The sequence below is a fragment of the Panthera leo genome, chromosome D1 (genome assembly GCF_018350215.1).
Source record: "Panthera leo isolate Ple1 chromosome D1, P.leo_Ple1_pat1.1, whole genome shotgun sequence".
Taxonomy (NCBI): Eukaryota; Metazoa; Chordata; class Mammalia; order Carnivora; family Felidae; genus Panthera; species Panthera leo.
The window spans coordinates 46,694,388-46,712,537 of NC_056688.1; the positions used below are offsets into that span (position 1 = coordinate 46,694,388).

Below are 18,150 nucleotides of genomic sequence, written 5' to 3' on the forward strand. Positions count from 1 at the left end.
TCTAATCCCTTTTTTTTCTTTCCTTTATTCAATAAATGAGGCACCTGTTGTGTGCCAGGCACCATGCTAGGTGCTGAGGCCCAAGGTTGCCTAAGCGCCTCTTTGCCCACCATCAGAGGAAGCAGAATTAGATGAGGGATGTTGGTGTAGACCCAGAGACCAAGATATCAGACTCCTGACTTTTGATTTTTCAAAGCTGAAGTCCAGGCCTAAGATGAGAAGATTTAGAAGAATTTTTGGTAATTTGAAAATGAGATCCTCCCACCTTCTTTCTCTATTGCCAAACCCCCATACCAAATTTAGAAGATTTTTTTTATCTACTCAAAGTCCAGGGGGGTATGGCTTGTGGAAACCAAGAATTTGACTCCTTAAAATGGGGTGGGAGGTTAGAAGATGGGTGACAGTCTAATGAGGAAAAGAGAAAAACAGCAGCGATAACACTCTGACCTCAAGGTAGCATGGAAAGGTGATTGAGTTGGTAAAATGTGGAGATTTATTGCCAACAGGTATTTATGGATCACTTACTGTGTCCCAGACCACTTAACTTACAGTCTAATGACATCCTCACAGTGACCCTGGAAGGTTTGTCTTGCTGCCCGCATGGTATAGGTCGAACAATATACAGAATCCTCAGGGAGCTTCCAAGGAATGAATAAAGATCAATACCCTTCCAGTCATTTTTTGATGCACAAACCAGTGTTTTCCATTCCATCACAACACCCTAGTAAATGGATGTGGTAGGCATTATTCACCTGTATCAGTTTTTAAATGAGTGTCTCTATAGAGATGGAAAGGAGCAAGGAAGACTTTGCACATAGTGGGAACTTTATGTATCTTTGATGGGATAATTAATGGCCTGAGCAGAGGGATTTGGACAGATTCTGGGACTGGGGTGAGGGAGATGAGGCCCCCAGGGCACAGAATCTATGGACACAAGGTTATGTAAGTACTGACACTGGATTTGTGGCACCCTGAGTGAAAATGAGGGTCTTCTTACATTTTGTGCCCTAGGTGCCTCACTGATAAGGAGGCCTCACTGTTGGGGGGCTTCAGGGGCAGAGTGCTGTGCTCACACAACCTTGCCTCCTTGAATTTTGTGCCTTGGGCATCTTGCTTGCCTCACCCTGAGGTCTTAGATTTGAGCAGGGGCCAGAGAGAAAAGAGGACCAGTTAGTTCAAGGGTCTCATCACTGGCTGCACATTACAATCACCTGGGCAGCCAGGGTCTGACCCCGGACAAGTTACATCAGTGTTACGGAGGTTGGAGGAGGAAGAGACCTGGACATGGCTAATATTTTTTTTAAAGCTTTTCAGGTCGATGCTGATGTGCAGCCAGGTTTGGAAACCCCTGAGTAGTATGGTTGGAAAGGGTCCCTCATTCCCAAGGAGGAATGTACATGATTGTACAAAAGTGGGGCTTTATGTAGTCTTTTTAAAGTCTGAGTTGGTGATTTGCTACAGTTCAGTTAACTTTAGGATCCTGGTTTAATTCCAGCTGGTTAATAAATCACCTGGTTGCTGCACTCCCTTCCTCTGAATTTGAAACCTAGAAAAGAATTAAATCTAGAACTCACCTGTAATGCCTGCTGTTGTCAATGTGCTGGCTTCAGGGGTGTTCTGAAATGCAGTTCAATCCACGTAGTAGTTCATTTGGAAATTCTTATTTAGGTTGAAGATGCACATGTCCTGGAAGATAAAGAAGGCCTCTTCTGGGCAACCCAGCTCTCACAGTAAGGAGCTGTGTGTCCTTAGGCAGTTGTTCTAGGTGACCTTAGTCAGTTGCATCTCAGCTTCCTCATCTGCACAAAAAACTAGTTATGACTATGATTCCGCTATTACTCCCTTTGTTGGACTTGCTTTTGTTACAGCTGGAAAACAATTGATGTACATATGAACATGTTTAACTTTGACTAATCGCTTTGCTCTTTAACCAGTCACCATCTGTTTCTAATCCATCGGGAATCCTTCATAGCTGTGATTCCCAGACCTGGCCAAACATCTGGCATCATGTGGAAACATTTTAGAAAATGCAGATTCCTGGGCCCTAGCCCTGAAAATTTTGATTCAGTAGGTCTTGAGCAAAGTCTGGGAATCTGCTACTCAGCAGCCACGTTTAGATACAAGCAATGATGGGGCGCCTGGGTGTCTCAGTTGGTTGAGCGTCTGACTTCGGCTCAGGTCATGATCTCGTGGTGTGTGGGTTTGAGCCCTGTGTCGGGCTCTGTGCTGACAGCTCAGAGCCTGGGGCCTGCTTTGGATTCTGTGTCTCCCTCTCTCTCTGCCCTTCCCCTGCTCATGCTCTGTCTCTCTCTGTCAAAAATAAATAAACATTAAAAAAATTTTAGATATAAGCAATGATGAATTTAATTAAAATGATAGAACTCCCAATTTAGTTGTGACTATAGAGCTTAAAGTTGACAGAGATTGTATTTCTTCCTTAATAAGTGCCCTGGTTAAGAGTTTTAAAGCATCCTGCTCTTCTGCTTTGTAGGAATTCTTGGACTTGTTCAACATCTGTCCTCCTTTCCAGAATATAAACTCTCAGAGGGCAGGGACTGAGTGTACTATAGAACTTTTGGAACATACAGATTCCTCTTCCTAAACTGTTATCTGGCCTGTGGTGGATACTGCCATTACAAAGGGAAAGGAAGTTTCTCTCTGGCATTTTGAACTTAGACAAGGGTCCTGGTGCTTTCTAAGCTGGGTAGTCAACAAAAACCCATGGTCTGTGCAATGTCAAGTGAAACTTGTTCTACTGTGTCTTAAAGCTCCTTGTTGATACATTGTCAATGGCAAATCATCCCTTTTGTTGATTGTCATCCTTTTTTTTTAATATTTCAGTTTTTGGCCCAAGTATAAAATTTAAAATGAATTTCAGCTCCCCATTTCCCCAGCTCCTTTCTTTCTTCACTGTTTTCATCTTTTGGAATCCTGATATGCCAAGAAAATACAGATTAAAAGAGTGGTTCTGGCACATTTATCAAGACTGGAAAATGTGAAAAATTCAGTTTCAAATTTCCCTTCTTTGGCATTTCAGGCCCTGTGTGGTCTGACCCTGGGTACTGTTTCCCCATTCGTACCCTATACTCTGGTTACCAGCCTTCTTTTTGAATCCCTTCATGGTTTCACAGCTCAGTACACTGGCCCAGAATTCCTGTTCCCATCTCTAATTCAGCCTTCAAGGTTCACCTCATGTTATTTGCTTCCTAAATCCCTGGGACCCCCATACTTGGTTTGTGCCTCCTTTATTCATTCTTCACATAGTACTTGCCTGAAGGTTAGTTGTGTGTGATATTGCCTTCCTCACATAGCCCAGGATCTTGTCCTCAATTGGGGCTGGATGAAAATATTTTGTTCCTATGGGTACCATAAGTCCAAACTTGCCTAGGAATGGCACATTATCATTAGGTCTGAACGTGAGATTAAAGGGTAGGGGGGAATGTCACATATAAGAAGTCTTTCCTTCTATCTCCTTCATTCTTTTTTTAAAAATTTTTTTAAAATGTTTATTTATTTTAGAAAGAGGACAGAGCATGAGTGAGGGGTGGGGGCAGAGAGAGAGGGAAACACAGGATCCAAAGCAGGCTCCAGGCTCTGAGCTGTCAGCACAGAGCCCGATGGTGGGCTCAAACTCATGAACCACAAGATTATAACCTGAGCCGAAGTCAGGTGCTTAACCGACTGAGCCACCCAGGCGCCCCTATCTCCTTCATTCTTAATTTGAGGTCACCACATTAGTCATGGGAAATATGAGCTGTCAGTCACATGAGCCTGGGACTGGAGGAGGAGAATGGAGTAGCAAAATGGCTTCTACCTTTGGAATAATCCTCATGAAGGTGAAAGTTTTGTGTCTTGAAGGTGCTTGTTAGTTTTAATTTTTCAGTTGTTCCTCTAAGAAAAAATAAACCTATGATTAGATAACAAACTAACATATTCTTTCTTATTCCATCTTTATCCTTTTTTTGTTCACTTATTTATAGGGTCATGTCATTTATTAATTTTATTTATTCATTCAACTCATATTTTTAAAAAGTGTTCATTTTTGAGAAAGAGAGAAAGCTCACATGTGTGTAAGTAGGGGAGGAGGAGCGAGAGAGAGACAGAGAGAGAATAAATATCCCAAGCAGGCTTCACGCTCAGTATGGAGTCTGGCTTGGGTCTCGATCCCACCACCATGAGATCGTGACCTGAGCTGAAATCAAGAGTCAGACACTCAACCAACTGAGCCACCCAGGTGCCCCTCAAACAGCAACTTAAAAGGAAAACATGTTTCTCCCTGAGTCTCCTTTGTTGAGGGGAAGATGAGCTTCCTTCCTTCTCGACTGTTCCTCACATGATGTTGTCTAAGCTTTTCATGATCTTGCTTTACCTACATGATCCCACTGGATCTCTCTGCCCACCTAGCAAGGCAGGTATTTTCTGCATTGTGCAGATAACATTTTGCTCAAGGAGTTAAATAATTTGTCTATAGTCACTCAACCAGAAGGTGATTTGAACCCAGGCCTGGAAGATTCTAAAGCCACTGTTTTTCATCTTTCTCTATGTCACCACCCCCTTATTTTCAGAGATATCACATAGCTAGTCAGGGACAAAGCTGAAACTAGACCCCAGGTTTCCTGATTCCCAGTCCCATTTGGTTTTACTATGCGTTCCTCCTTCTGTACATTCTGTTTCCTTCTTTGTCCCTATGAGCAATGTGCATTGACCCTCAAAGCAGGACATGTTCCTCTATGCACAACTCATAGGAATAGGAAAATGATTGGGCCCTTTGGATCTGTTTTATGGACAGACATGGAAAGGAGCACAAGCACAGGGTAGAGGGAAAAAGGCACCTGTGTCAACAGGTAGTGTTTATAACATGGCCATGAGCCTCTTAGGGTGGTGGAGATCCCAGGAACCAGAAACTTACTAAAAGAACCTACCTTTATGTGTTTAAACTCAATCAGAATGTTTTGTTATAGACTTACATAGAGATGTGTTTATATAAAAAGCAAATTTTGTCCACAGCACTGTCCAGAAACAATGCTACATGAATATTTTGTTTCTGCGTGGTCAGGGCTTTTATCACTCTATTGAAAAGACGCAAATTACTCAACTTAATATGTTGCCTAAATTTGACTTCTTGAGGGGAAAGCATAATTCAATGTCTTATGACTGGTTCAAGGTTACTACTCAAAAAATTTGAGTTGAAGTGTGCCTGAGTGGCTCAGTCGGTTAGGCATCCGACTTTTGCTCAAGTGATGATCTCACAGTTCCTGAGTTCGAGCCTCGTGTCAGGCTCTGTGCCTGCTTGGGATTCTCTCTCCCTTTCTCTCTCTCTCTCTCTCTCCCTCCCTCCCTCCCTCCCTCCCTCTCTCCCTCTCTCCCTCTCTCCCTCTCTACCTCTATCCCTCCCCTGCTTACCTGCTCCCTTTCTCTCTCTCAAAATAAATAAATAAACTTAAAAATATATAAATTGCTGTGTGAAAGGGAGAGTGAGCTGAGGGGGCCAGGGGAAATTGGAGGCAAAGGGTAAAAATTAGGGGCAAGTTCAACTATAGTTCAAACTAAGCCTGAAAAGTGGAGCAACCCCGTAGGGGAATTAGGGCTTTGGGCATGCGTGGTGCCCTGGTGGGGTGGCCTGCAGGTCTGATGACACCAGTTTGGTATGCAGGGGGGAGATTGTTGCAGTGGGTGGGAGGTGATCAAGTGTTCTCTAATTGTCCCACTTCACTTGTTCATTCCTAGGCATCTTCTGAACCATCTGTGGATTATTCCATTTATTCCTTGATGCCACTATGATCTAGGAAGTTTACAAAACATTTGGTTTTATGTATAATGGTTTGTCACTGCTGGGGGTGAGTCCCTTAATTGATCAGGGCTGTCCAGCGCTATTTTTCCTAACCCCACCGTATTGATTCCTACTCTCCTTCTGCCTCCCAAATTTTTCTTTCAAGTCTTCATTCTTGATGTCACAGGACTGTCAGAACAATTTGCTTCTCATCTGAAAACCTCATCATGTGAGAGTCACTACTTACTTGAGGTTTCCTCCTCTTCCTTGGGGTCTGCAGGCTTTGGTGCAACAACAGTCATCTGGGGAAGGAAGAGATGGTGTATGTGTCTGCCTTTGCAGCAGAGTGCGGTTGGAGAACAAATGCCGTTGATAATCAGGCTTTAACCTGGGTTTGGTCAGGCAGAATGATTGGGATTAGGGCTATAAGTCTAACTCTTCTTCTTGCTGTGATTACCAGCAAGAACCAACTGTTTGGGGTCTTGGTTTCCCTCTCTAGCTTAACTTTGGACACTTGACAAGGAGTAGTGGCTTTTGTAGATGTGGCATAACAGGGCTGACACATGAAAAACTTGAATTAAGCCCAGTCTGCATTTAGAGCCTGTAAATTTCCCTTTCATGTTGCTGCTCTTTTTTTTTTCTTTTAATGTTTATATATTTATTTATTTTTTTTTGCTGCTGCTCTTACTCTTGCTCACTCCTTATTTGTTCTCAATGGTGTCCTGCATTTTTATGAGAGCTTCACAGTAATCTCCATAAGAAAGGGAAAGTAAGAATAAATATGCCCATCACATAGATGAGAAAACTGAGACCTGGGGAAGTCATGTAATTTATTTAAACCACACAGTCATGTGAAAGACCTAGAGCTTGAAAGCTGTGAATAATATGGACTGGTTTTTCAATATGGCCCTAGAGCCAGCTTCATGTCAAGGAAGAAGGGGGCAACTCAGTCCTCTTCCATTTGTATTCATGTGTTGAGTATGTGAGTGCCTTGTGGATGCAAGGAACAGTGGCAGGTGCTAGGGACACAAAGCACTCAGATGCCCAGGCCTTGCTCATAAACTAGTGGAGGAAAAACATGAGCGGATAGGGATTCCAGATGGTGTGATAGATATCCTGACTCAGGAAGTCAGGTGCTATTGTAGCCCACAAGAGGGATGCCTAACCTGGCCTTGAGAGGTTAGGGAAGGCTTCTGTGCAATAAGTGACATCTAACTTGAGACGCAAATGTATTAGCTCAGGAAAGGTATTCCAGGAGGAAGGAACAGCATATTCAAAGGGGGCAAAAGTTGTGTGGCAATAGCCTAAGGAAGAAAGCTGGTGCTAGTTCATGTGGGGCCCACAGGCCACAGTGGGGAGTTTGAGCATTAGCCCAGGGGCAATGGGAAGTTGTAAAGGGTTTTAAACCTGGCCATATGGCTTAGTCACATGTGACTTAGAAAAGTCACTCGGCAGAATGACGAGGGTGGGTGGGAGGGAGGCCGAAGCTAAGGAAGACTTTATGCCTCACCCTGGGAGCTACTATGTGTGAACACATAGGGAATCCCTGTTGTTGGATTTCATCCCTCCCAATTTGCCCCCATTGCACTGAAGTTGCCCCCATTGCTGACTGCCAGCTGAGGGCCAGTGATTTTTTTTATGCTTAAGCAGAGAATGAGAGTCCACATTCAGACAGAAGAGTTTTGTTCTGCTTCCCAGTTTGAAGAATCTGTGGCTGGGAGAATTAAGGGAGAGTTCAGTATCGGGGCAGCTTAATCTGACAAAGCTGTTGACAGCTACCAGCCCCACCACACACAGGCTTGGTGGCCAACACCTCTCTGAGCCTTACTCTCCTCATCTAAACACACAGATCACAAACCACCAGCCTCAGATCTTTGTGGGGATCCAATGAGATGATATATGTCAAGTGCCAGGTGTTTACGGGTACCCCGTAAATACTTGCTTCTCCTTCTTTCTGCCTTTCCTCAGTGCTGCTCCATCTCAGAGTGAAAGCCAGAAGTCATACAGTGCTAATGCAAAGCCGAATACAGTCCGATATATTTCCTTTCTGACCTTCCCCATCCTGTCCTCCTCTTGGCACACTCTGGTGTCCTGGCACCAGCTTCCTTGTTCTCTGAACACTCCAGACACACTCCCACCTCAGGAGCCTCTGCTACCAGCGTGGCTTGTTTCCTCGCCTCTGTCAAGTTTTTGTTCAGATGCCATCTTCTCAGCAAGACCAACCTTAATCACTGTCTTTAAAACTCCAGCTCCCCCCTTCCCTTCTCTGCTATCACCTTGTTACATAATTTAATTATCTAGGCCTTTTTCGTTTTATCGTTGTCTCCTCTAAGTGCCATGTAAGTCCATGGGACACGAAGTTTTTGTCTCTTTTATTTATTGCTCTATTTAGTGCCAGACACATAATAGGCTCTCAATAAGTGTTTGTTGAATGAATGAATTAAATGCTTGATTAGCTCCCATGGTAGAGACCATCCAGAATACTGGGAATTGAGAAAGCACCTGGCATTGAAGAGTCTTGATTGCCATCCAAGAGCTTTAATGCCGTCTTACCCAGTTAGGAGTCGAAGGTTCCAGCCCTTCACTCCTTTGTCTGTGAAATGAAGACTTTGCTCTTTGTCTCACTAACAGCCCATTCTTAGGAAAAACCTTTAACCCTTAGAAGCTCTTACATAGAAGCACTGGTTAGCTTGTACATGAAGGTGTGGAAACCAGCATTTCCTCCTTTAGCAACGCTGCCAATTACCACTGCTGGACAACCTGAGTTGTTTTTCTCCTTTGTCCTCTTCCTGTCCCCCACTTATTGATTTAAAAACAGTCTCTCATCGAACCATATGGCAGTGTTCATGGTTCTCAGAATGTGGCCTAAATTCATTTCCTTGCTAGCCTGTGAGATCTAAGGAAGTTCCTATGCATGAAAGAAGCTATTCTGCGTGAAAGGATAGCCATCCCCTGGCAAACTTGTATTTTTTGGATTAGGTTCATTCATTTACTTATTCGCATTCAGAGACTCACAGTCAAATGGGAACGACTGAAGGAAGACACATAGTTACAACAGTGAAAGTGTATATATGGAGAAGAAAGTTTTGTATTAGTTAGGCTCCTGCTACAGAAGTGTTCTAGAACAACGCCACACTTGAGTGGCTTCCAACAACAAATATTTATTTCTTCCCATATCGCCAGGTCAGCTGGGGTGGCCTTACTTCAGGTGGGTCAGGTTCTAGTTTGTCCCAATACCTCCTTTTCTGGGACCCAGACTGAAAGGGCAGTAGCTTACCTGTGGCAGCTCTTCTTATAGCCCATGGCAGGACTGTAAGAAGCCAAGCCAAACCACATGAGCATCTACAGTCAGGCTTGTATGTCATTTGTAACATTCCATGGACCAAAGTCACAGGTCAAGCCCAACAATAGGAAGGTAGGGATGAATACTCTGCTTACTCTAATGGCAACATGGTTGCATGGCTATTTCAGGGAGGGAGTGAAGAGTTAGGAGCCATAAGTGAGTCTACTTTTAACTCTAGCTATGGAAATTAGGGAAGGCTTCCTGGAACTGGTAACTTTCACCCTGAAGGATGAGTAGTCTCCAAGATGAACAAGTGGCTCTAACCTGTACAAATGAGTGCAAATTTTTAAAAAGAGAGAAGAAAGTAGTGTCTTAATGTTTATTTTTGAGTAGTCACTGTGGGCAATATGAAGAGAGCTACAGGAATTTAAAACAAAGGTCATCAGAGTATGTGTCCATGAAGTTCACACCTCATGGGGAAGTTGGGAAGGAAACATAATACAAAAGAGAAAAGGAAACTATATAATCAAGGACACTCTTATTCAGAGGGATAGAACAAAAGTGTGAACTCAGAAAGGAAGCTAGAATGTATTTTCAGTAGCTATTTTTGGTAGAGGATGCAAGATATGTGCTGTTTTCTGTTCACGTTTCACTTAGTCTTTACAACCTCTGAGGGCTGTCCTATGGGCAAGTCAGCGCAGATGAGAAGAAATCTGAGTCGCCGAGTGAGAGCTCGCTTGCTAAAGTGGCAGAAGGGGCGCTTCTCAGCAGTTCTATTTTGCCAAAGCGAAGAACTTACTCATAAAAAGTACTCAGCCGTGTACACACTGTATTTTATTCTTCAGTGAGACTGCTTTAAAACTTACTGAACACCTGGTTTTCAGTGTCTACCGTATGTATAGCACGGTGTTTGTTAAAGGGCCCCAATCCTGAAGTAGGTGGCTTCTGAAATCCCAGACAGCTATGGAATTCTTCGTGTCACCTTCCCATTGCACATGGGTTTGAATTGCCTCAAAGAAAATAGGATTCTTACCCAGAGTCCTACTTAAAATTCTCATTTTGGATGGGGGGGTGGAGGTTGAAATTCTGCATCTCCCTTTCCCCAGTTTATGTACACACACATCACATGTACTTTCTCCTCAGAAATGAAGAGAGACAAGCTTGGTGAGTTGCTCTAGACTCAGCAAAGTTAGAGGTGGGACTGGGTGAAGAATAACAATTTCCACTCTTGCGCGAAGTATCTTAACCTGATACTAGCTCACTACCTGTCAGTACAGAGCACAGATATATTCTGGTGCAACATTCCTACTCATGAAGATGTGAGCATTTGTGAATTTTTACGTCTAGTTTCTTATCCATAATCACTTGACAGCTGATCACGTCTTCCTGGTCTTATGGACCTTGAGCGTGACTTTTTAGCCTAGCATCCCATGAGTTTGTAGAGAGAGAACCAGCTCCTTTTGGCAACCATTCCTTTGCTCAGTCGGTTGTCAAATGTCGATCGGCATTTTGTGTGCTCTCCATCTTGGCAGTCTGGAATTGAGTTGAAGCATGTTTCATGACCCATTTGCTCAGGAAGCTGGCAGAACTGGTTTCCCTGATCTCAGAGACCATCTCACATGGTCATTTTCTTTCCCCAGGCATGTTTTAAATCTTGTAATAATGAGCAATGCTTGTAGGAACTGCCTCTCACTGTCTGGTGTTTACTGTCTCATGATTCCCCAGGTAGGTGATGCTCGGATCTTGCTGCCTCTCCTCAAGTCGATGATCTGGACGGAAGGAGAATCAGTTGTGTCTAAAACTGGTCCAGAGTGTGAGTGTGAGTAGGAATGCCACCGTAGGAACAAGTGACCTGTCTGGCAAGGAATTCATCATCCTTCTGAGAGCCTCTTCTCCACCTTGTCCCACAGGCCACCACTTCCTCGCTGAAGAGGGTGCGGAGGATTTTGCAATCAGTCACCTAAAACTTTAGCTGAGCCAACACAAGACTTTTGTTGCAGAACTGAACAAGATATTATTTCACTTAATTTTTGCGTCTTTTAATCATTTGAACTACAGTCATAGTTGTTTTGCTTTGAGAATTGTAAGCCGGATTTGTTGCTATTATCTTTGTGTATGCGTCTCAAAATGATTGACTTGAGCTTCCTGACCGAGGAGGAGCAAGAAGCCATCATGAAGGTTCTGCAGCGGGACGCTGCTCTGAAGAGAGTGGAAGAGGAGAGAGTCAGGTAAGAGGCCAGGGGGTCCTCGGGCATGGGGGAAGGAGGCACAGTCTGTCAGAAGATGGGACACCTCTTTTTCTCAGGCATAAGTGGTAGTTCTGAGTTGGAGCCTGAACTTACAGGTTCCAATTTTAGGTTTACTTCCAGGATGGGACTTTTTTCCTTCTTAGTGTCTCTTAATTCCTAATTCCTTAGGACTTTTGCCAGAAATAGTCTTAATAAACTAAACCCCTTTAATTTATTAAATATTGAATTTAAAATGAAGTATATACAAACACGTACATACATCTGCATCTGTATATTTGAATGTGTGCATATTTATAGCCACTTTTTTAAAAAAAAAAGGAATCATGGACAAAATTAGAATTTTTTTTAATTCCTAAGATTTTTAAAAGAAAATAAATTGAGAAGTAGCTCACATTTCTGCATACCTTCAGAAATGTTTGAATTGGTTTCAGCAGCAGTTGAAATTGGCTCTCACTGAGCCAGTTTTTCATTTGTGTCTCACAAGAAGGAATGGCAACTTTGACACACTATTCTTGCTGAAAGGAACCCAAATGTTCCACGTAACCATTCCTACTGCTTTCCACTCACCTGCGGGGTAGATGGAGCATGAGACCAGGATGTCAAAGATGTGGGCTTGAGCCCAGCGCGAGCCATCTGTCACCTGTGTAACCTTGGGCTTTGAAGACAGGGAAAGGCTTCCCGAGTGTAAGTTAATAGTATTAACTGCATAATCACTGTCCCAGGAGTTACCCAAAAGGAGCATAAGCCATGTTCTTATTTCCTGGGACACAGGATCATGAATAATGGATTTATTTGAACGATATTTTGACCCTAACTGAATGTGTATGCTTTGTGAACATGCTGAAATTCACTACAAGCACTCCAGAGTATCTGATTATGGCTACTCATAGTAATATCTCACAGACAGACAGTGCTTCACAAACAAATGACTCACAAATGACAGTGATGAACAGATTGCAAAGGGCATTTTTCTGAGCCCAAACATTCTTTTGCAGTTGGCAGTGGGTCACGGTGGGATACAACTATGCCTACTTGATGTGTGAGGAAGTTGGCACGGGTCGGGTGACTTGCTCAAGCTCATACAACCCATAGGTGTCAGGATTGAGAGTCACGTTCTGGTCTTTAGGTACTCATGCACTAACTCCTCCTCCCCTCCCTGAGAAGACAATTGCAGACAGGCCATCCTGGCACCTGGCTGTGGTTAAGAGGGCAGCTGTTTTGCCTTGAGGTAGGAAGGGCACAGAGCTATGATGGTAACAGATACTGGAGTGTGAGAATGGGGTTCTTTACCTGGCATGTGCCTCCCCACAAGTCACCTGTAGTGCTCTGTGCACCTGGAAGGGGCGCTTTTCTCCATTCTCAGCAAGTGAGGTGCTGTGAGCATTTTATGGGGGGGGCGGGCAGGGGATTTACACCAATCTGCCCTCAGAGCCTTTTGGTAGCACTGATCCTTTACGCATTACAGTTTATAAAGCCCCTTCATGAATGGTATCCTATGTTTCTTCACAACAACCCTGAGATTTGGCAAGGTAGGACTGTTAAACCCATTTTGAAAATAAGGAGTGAGGGCAGCACAGAGAAAATATTAGCTGATTCTGTTTTTTTTTTTTAAATCCTTATCTATTTTTGAGAGACAGAGAGGGAGAGAGTGAGCGAGCGAGCAGGGGAGGGGCAGAGAGAGAGGGAGACACCAAATCTGAAGCAGGCTCTAGGCTCTGAGCTGTCAGCCCAGAGCCCGATGCAGGGCTTGAACTCACGAACCATGAGATCATGACCTGAGCCAAAGTCAGACGCTTAACCGACTGAGCCACCCAGGTACCCCAATATTAGCTGATTCTTTTTAAAATATTTTTTGAAATGTTTGTTTATTTTTTTTTTTTATTTTTTTTATTTTTTTTTTTAAATTTTTTTTTTCAACGTTTTTTATTTATTTTTGGGACAGAGAGAGACAGAGCATGAACGGGGGAGGGGCAGAGAGAGAGGGAGACACAGAATCGGAAACAGGCTCCAGGCTCCGAGCCATCAGCCCAGAGCCCGACGCGGGGCTCGAACTCACGGACCGCGAGATCGTGACCTGGCTGAAGTCGGACGCTTAACCGACTGCGCCACCCAGGCGCCCCAATGTTTGTTTATTTTTGAGACAGAGGCAGTGCATGAGCAGGGGAGGGGGAGAGAGAGAGGGAGACACAGAATCCGAGGCACCAATATTAGCTGATTCTTAAAGCATAGTGGGAATTCCTTTATCCTCTCAGAAGACAAGACAGAGAGACTTGGAAAGAAAGCACTGGAGCAAAGGCTGCACTGGGCCCCTCTTCCTACGTCAGGATATGGGGACTGTGAAAACCAGATCGCTGAACACCTTTGACTCTAAATGTTCTTGGCCCCTGGGATTGCAGGCTGCTGAGTCTTCTGCATAGTTGTGTGTTTCTGTGTGAGTGGAGTGGAGGTGTTTCATAGACATCTGCAGTGGCTGATGGAAAAATCCTCAAAACATGCAAAGTTCTGTCTGGAGCTGGGCTTGGTAAGGGGTATGAGCATATCCTCTGGTACCAGCCAGTCTACAGCTGCAGCAACAATGCAATGAGTCCCTTGGTAGTGGTGAGTTTGCAGATGCCCCTCCCATTCGCCATTTCTGAGGGTGCCCCAGCAGCTGCCACTTTTGTAAACTGATAGGAAGAAGTCTTGGGGTGGCAAAAAATCAAGTGTCAGTCAGGCCGTATATACCACCACCATTCTGGGGAGTTTTGAGTTAGACATCAAGCACCTGATGTTTACTTGGCCACAGATAGCTCTAGGACTCTGCTCCTGGGGAGGAGTGATGGTTTACAGCCGGGTGGGGGTGGGGGGCAGGGGGTGGCAGGTGAGCATGAGGCCAATAGTCTGAAGACACTGAAAGAGGCCCAGCCCATGGCCTGGCCTGCTTCATGTAAAGAGAATCATGCTGTGGCCCCTTCTTTGATTTAGAGGTAAAGGGACTTGTGGGTATTGGTCTGAGGCTGTTCTGCTTCTGGGCTGGTGGAACTAGATCTCTGGTCTCTGAAAATGCTATTCCATGGGCTTTTGCTTTTCAGCCCCTTTGCTATTCTCCAGCTGTTTGTCTTTGACTCTTCTGTCAGCCTTCCATATAGCCTGACAGCTCTGAAAAGGGGCTTTTTTGGTCCATATTGGTTACTTTACAGACAAAGAAGGTAAAGCCCAGAGAGGGGAAGTGACTTGCCCAGGGTCACACAGCTAGTCATTGCCAAAGCTATGGTAAGAAAAGCTTTTGGTCCAGTGCTATTCCCTCTATCCCATGTTGGTATTATTGCCCTTTGCAATTTGTTAAGCACTGTCATTTGTTAATCATTTGTTAATTTGTGAAGCACTGTCTATCTATGAATTATTATTTGTAGCCATAATCAGATACTCTGGAGTGCTTGAAGTGAAGTTCAGTATGTTCATAAAGCATCCGTGTTCAATTGGGGTCAAAATTGTTGGCATTATTCTTTCAGAAGAATAGGGAAGAACTCCCCTGCTTAACCTTGGAGTCAAAACTGACATGAGTTTCAATCCTCTCCTTACCACTAACCAACAATAGTTCATTGGACAGGTTATTTAACCTTTTGGAGCCTTAACCCAGAGACTGGGAATGACCATAATACCAAACTCAAGGGATTAGAGTTGGGATTAAGTAAAATAATTCTTAATCTTCTTAGCTCATGAGAAGTGATGGATACATTTCAATTCCCTTATTCCCCACTCTGCTTTTACCTCTAAAATAGGTCAAAATTCTATGCTTGGTAGTCTGACTCTTCAGGAGCAAATTGCTCCTAAAACTCTCAATAATTTAATGCAGTGAAATTTAGTTGAGCATCTATTAAGTATAAGGAACTACTCTGGACAATGATATGAAGAGAATTTTAGGGTCATGAAGACATGGTCCCAGCCCTCAAAGAATTGACTTTTGTCCATTTAATGGATTATCAATTGCAAATTAAAAATCTCAGCTTTGTTTCCCTAACATGATTTTCAGTTTCTGTCCTTCTCCTACTTGGAATGTGGCTTTAGAAACATAAATTATATAATTCTAATAATAACCCCGACAAGACATCATTAGAAAGGCAATGGACTGGAGCACTGTTGCCCAGTAAGACCAGATGATGCCTCAGAATCCTTTTCAGCATGGCTGTAAGTGAGATTTTGCGTTCAAACTGAAATCTGTTTGCCTTTCCTAATATATCCAGGGGTTCAAATTGTTTACCTCCAAGCTCATTCAAGACATTGTGGATGATTTCATGGATGAGAAAGATGAGTGTCACACAGGGAAAGTGTTCAGTTCTCAAATCCCTGTACCTGGTAGAGCATGGACTTGAACCCAAGGGAATATCCAGTGTGATGTCTCAGGATGCAGCTGCAAGATAACAGTTCCAGGTGACTGTTGCCACCACAACTGTGTTTCATGCTGCCTCTCTGCCTACAGCCACAAGTGCTGGGCTCAGTCATTACCATGCATGTATACTCAGCATGCTTCCCTAACTACCAGCTAGAGCCATTTCACAGACCAGCAGTGAAGCAGACTTTAGGATGGATTCTTTTTCTCTCCCTACTCCCTTTTCATTTTAAGAAACACCATCACACATACACATATGTAATTTTAGTCTTTTATGGTTTGGAAACGAGACACTTTAAAGGTGGTGTTTCCTGTGCTTTGCGTCATACTGTCAGCAGGAAACCATTGCCCATGTGCGTCTGTACCCCACCAGCACCACACCCCCACCCCTGTGCATACATAACCACATCTACGGTGATGGATGTTCTTGCCATAGATACCATCACAACCGCAACCACATCTTATGATTCTTAGCTGCTCCCCTAAGACCTAGTTTTTTAAGGGAAGGCAGTTGGCATTAAAGAACTGCTTTTCAGGACCTCTGGGGTATTTTCTGTCAGTGCAAAAGGGAAAGGAATCAACATTTGTTAAGGAACTATATTGTACCCTGAGCTTCACTTACATTTTCCCCTTTCATCTACATAGCAGTATAGCTAAACCTGCTTTACAGTGAGGAAATGAGGTAGAAGAGGTTAAGCGCCTGCAAGATTGAAGCCTTGCTCATCAAACTGCAAAGCCTGTGCTTCCTTCCCTCATGCTGTGCTGCCTCAGCAGATTGTGTGGATTTATGATGTGTCCATGACACAAGGGACACATGTTTCCTCTCATTTTCCGCATGGAGCATTTGCAATTTATTTCATTTTTGCATGTGTTAGTTCTCAGATTCTCTATCAAAGGTTGAATTCCCTTGTAGAAAAAGTGAAGTGTGATGACCATCTTAGCAAAATCATGTTTGGCTTTCTCAGGTAGGATGGAGTAGCAGAAACAGTGTTGGCCAGGAGTCTGGATGGCTTCTGGTCCTGGCTCTGTGTGACCTTGGGCAAACCTTCTAACCTCTCTGGCCTCAGACTATTCTCAAATCACATAGTCTAACTGCCTTGTCCAGAATATACTGAGGAGTTAAAAAAAAAAAAAAGCGCCTGGGAGTGGGCCAGTGGGCCTCTCTGGACAGACTGCTGTTTCTTGTCCAGTTGACTAGATAACATCATGAAGGTCCCTCCTGTGAAGGTAAGCCTTTGCCTAATGATGAATCACTGGAAGCTGGGGTGTGTTGTGTGAATACAAAGGGGAGCAGGGGATCGGCTGAGGGTGATACTGAGGCTGGACTGGAGGGTGTCACTGCTTTTCCAACTTTCCTCTGGAAGTGCTCACACTCTGCAACACAGAAGTTGAGGCTGGTGCTTAGGGCTGTAGATTGAATTTTTTATGCACAATTCCAAGCATCTGGCTAATACATGATAGGGGATTAATGAATTAATGAATGAACAAATGAATAGATATGGCCTTCAGCACGCAGAGGAGGCAAGATGGCTGTCTTTTACAATTCACTAAATTCTTTGTACATCATGGTGAAATTGTAAGTATTAAATGAGATGATAGATGATGCATGTTAAGTGCCAAGCATGGGGCCCAGTACAACATGCATGCTTTATATGTATTAGCCAGAGGAGGGGGCATGAGGGGCATATTCTGCCTGGAAGGCCAGCAGGACAGTGTGCTTCATGGGCTGAGTGCTTTTCTTCTACCTTCATCTCTGCCCACCAGCCCAGCAGGGTTTAGTGGGCATCTTCTCTATCCTCAGCTCTCTGCTAAGCACAATGTGCATGTGTGGAGAGGATGGTAAGCAATGAAAACTGTGAGCTGAAAAATTTATCTTTTTCTCATTTCAACTCAATGGTATACAAATTAGAGAATCAAATGCCATTTTTGTTGGTACAATTAGAGTTGATGAAAAATGAGACATCAACCCGGCTGATAGAGAAGATTTTAATAGCATTATCTAGATGGTGGAATTTTTGTTTAATGATCCTACATCTTTGTAAAACTTGGGATTTAATGTCACATATATGTATTCATCTATAGGATATTCCAAATGACTAAGATAGAAAAGGAAACTGATTAAACCTAGCAGTGATTATCATGTTAGGAAAGACATAATTGGCACTTAATGAATTTGAAAATTTTCGTACTCTTTTGCCACTTAAGCCACAAACTCACCCCTCGTTCTATAATGTAATGGCTACCAGCCTTTCCAGGGGCCAATGTGTTTGAGTGAGCCTGACTCACACGGTGTGTGTTCATTGCACACTGAAAGTTTAGCATGATTAAGGCTTACAGACAGTCATTCAGGCAGGAGCAGAGTAAGAGTTGCACGAGGATGACTACAGAGTACGTTTCAGCTGAACAACAAAAATAAGTAAGTAAATAACCTGAAGAGGAGTTGAGAGTTGTTATGCTATGAGGGTTTGTGGTCTCTTTC

The 18,150-nt window shown here is 43.6% G+C and overlaps 1 protein-coding gene across 4 annotated transcripts in view; it reads left to right on the forward strand.

The window, feature by feature from the left end:
• Window positions 1-18,150, forward strand: part of SYTL2 (synaptotagmin like 2) — a 115,365-nt gene that overhangs the window by 38,935 nt on the left and 58,280 nt on the right. For all 4 annotated transcript variants that reach the window (XM_042904627.1, XM_042904630.1, XM_042904632.1 and 1 more), the window contains exon 2: window positions 10,779-11,281. In XM_042904627.1, coding sequence (XP_042760561.1) covers window positions 11,169-11,281 — 113 coding nt within the window. In that variant the 5' untranslated portion in view covers window positions 10,779-11,168. The remainder of the gene's footprint in view (window positions 1-10,778; window positions 11,282-18,150) is intronic.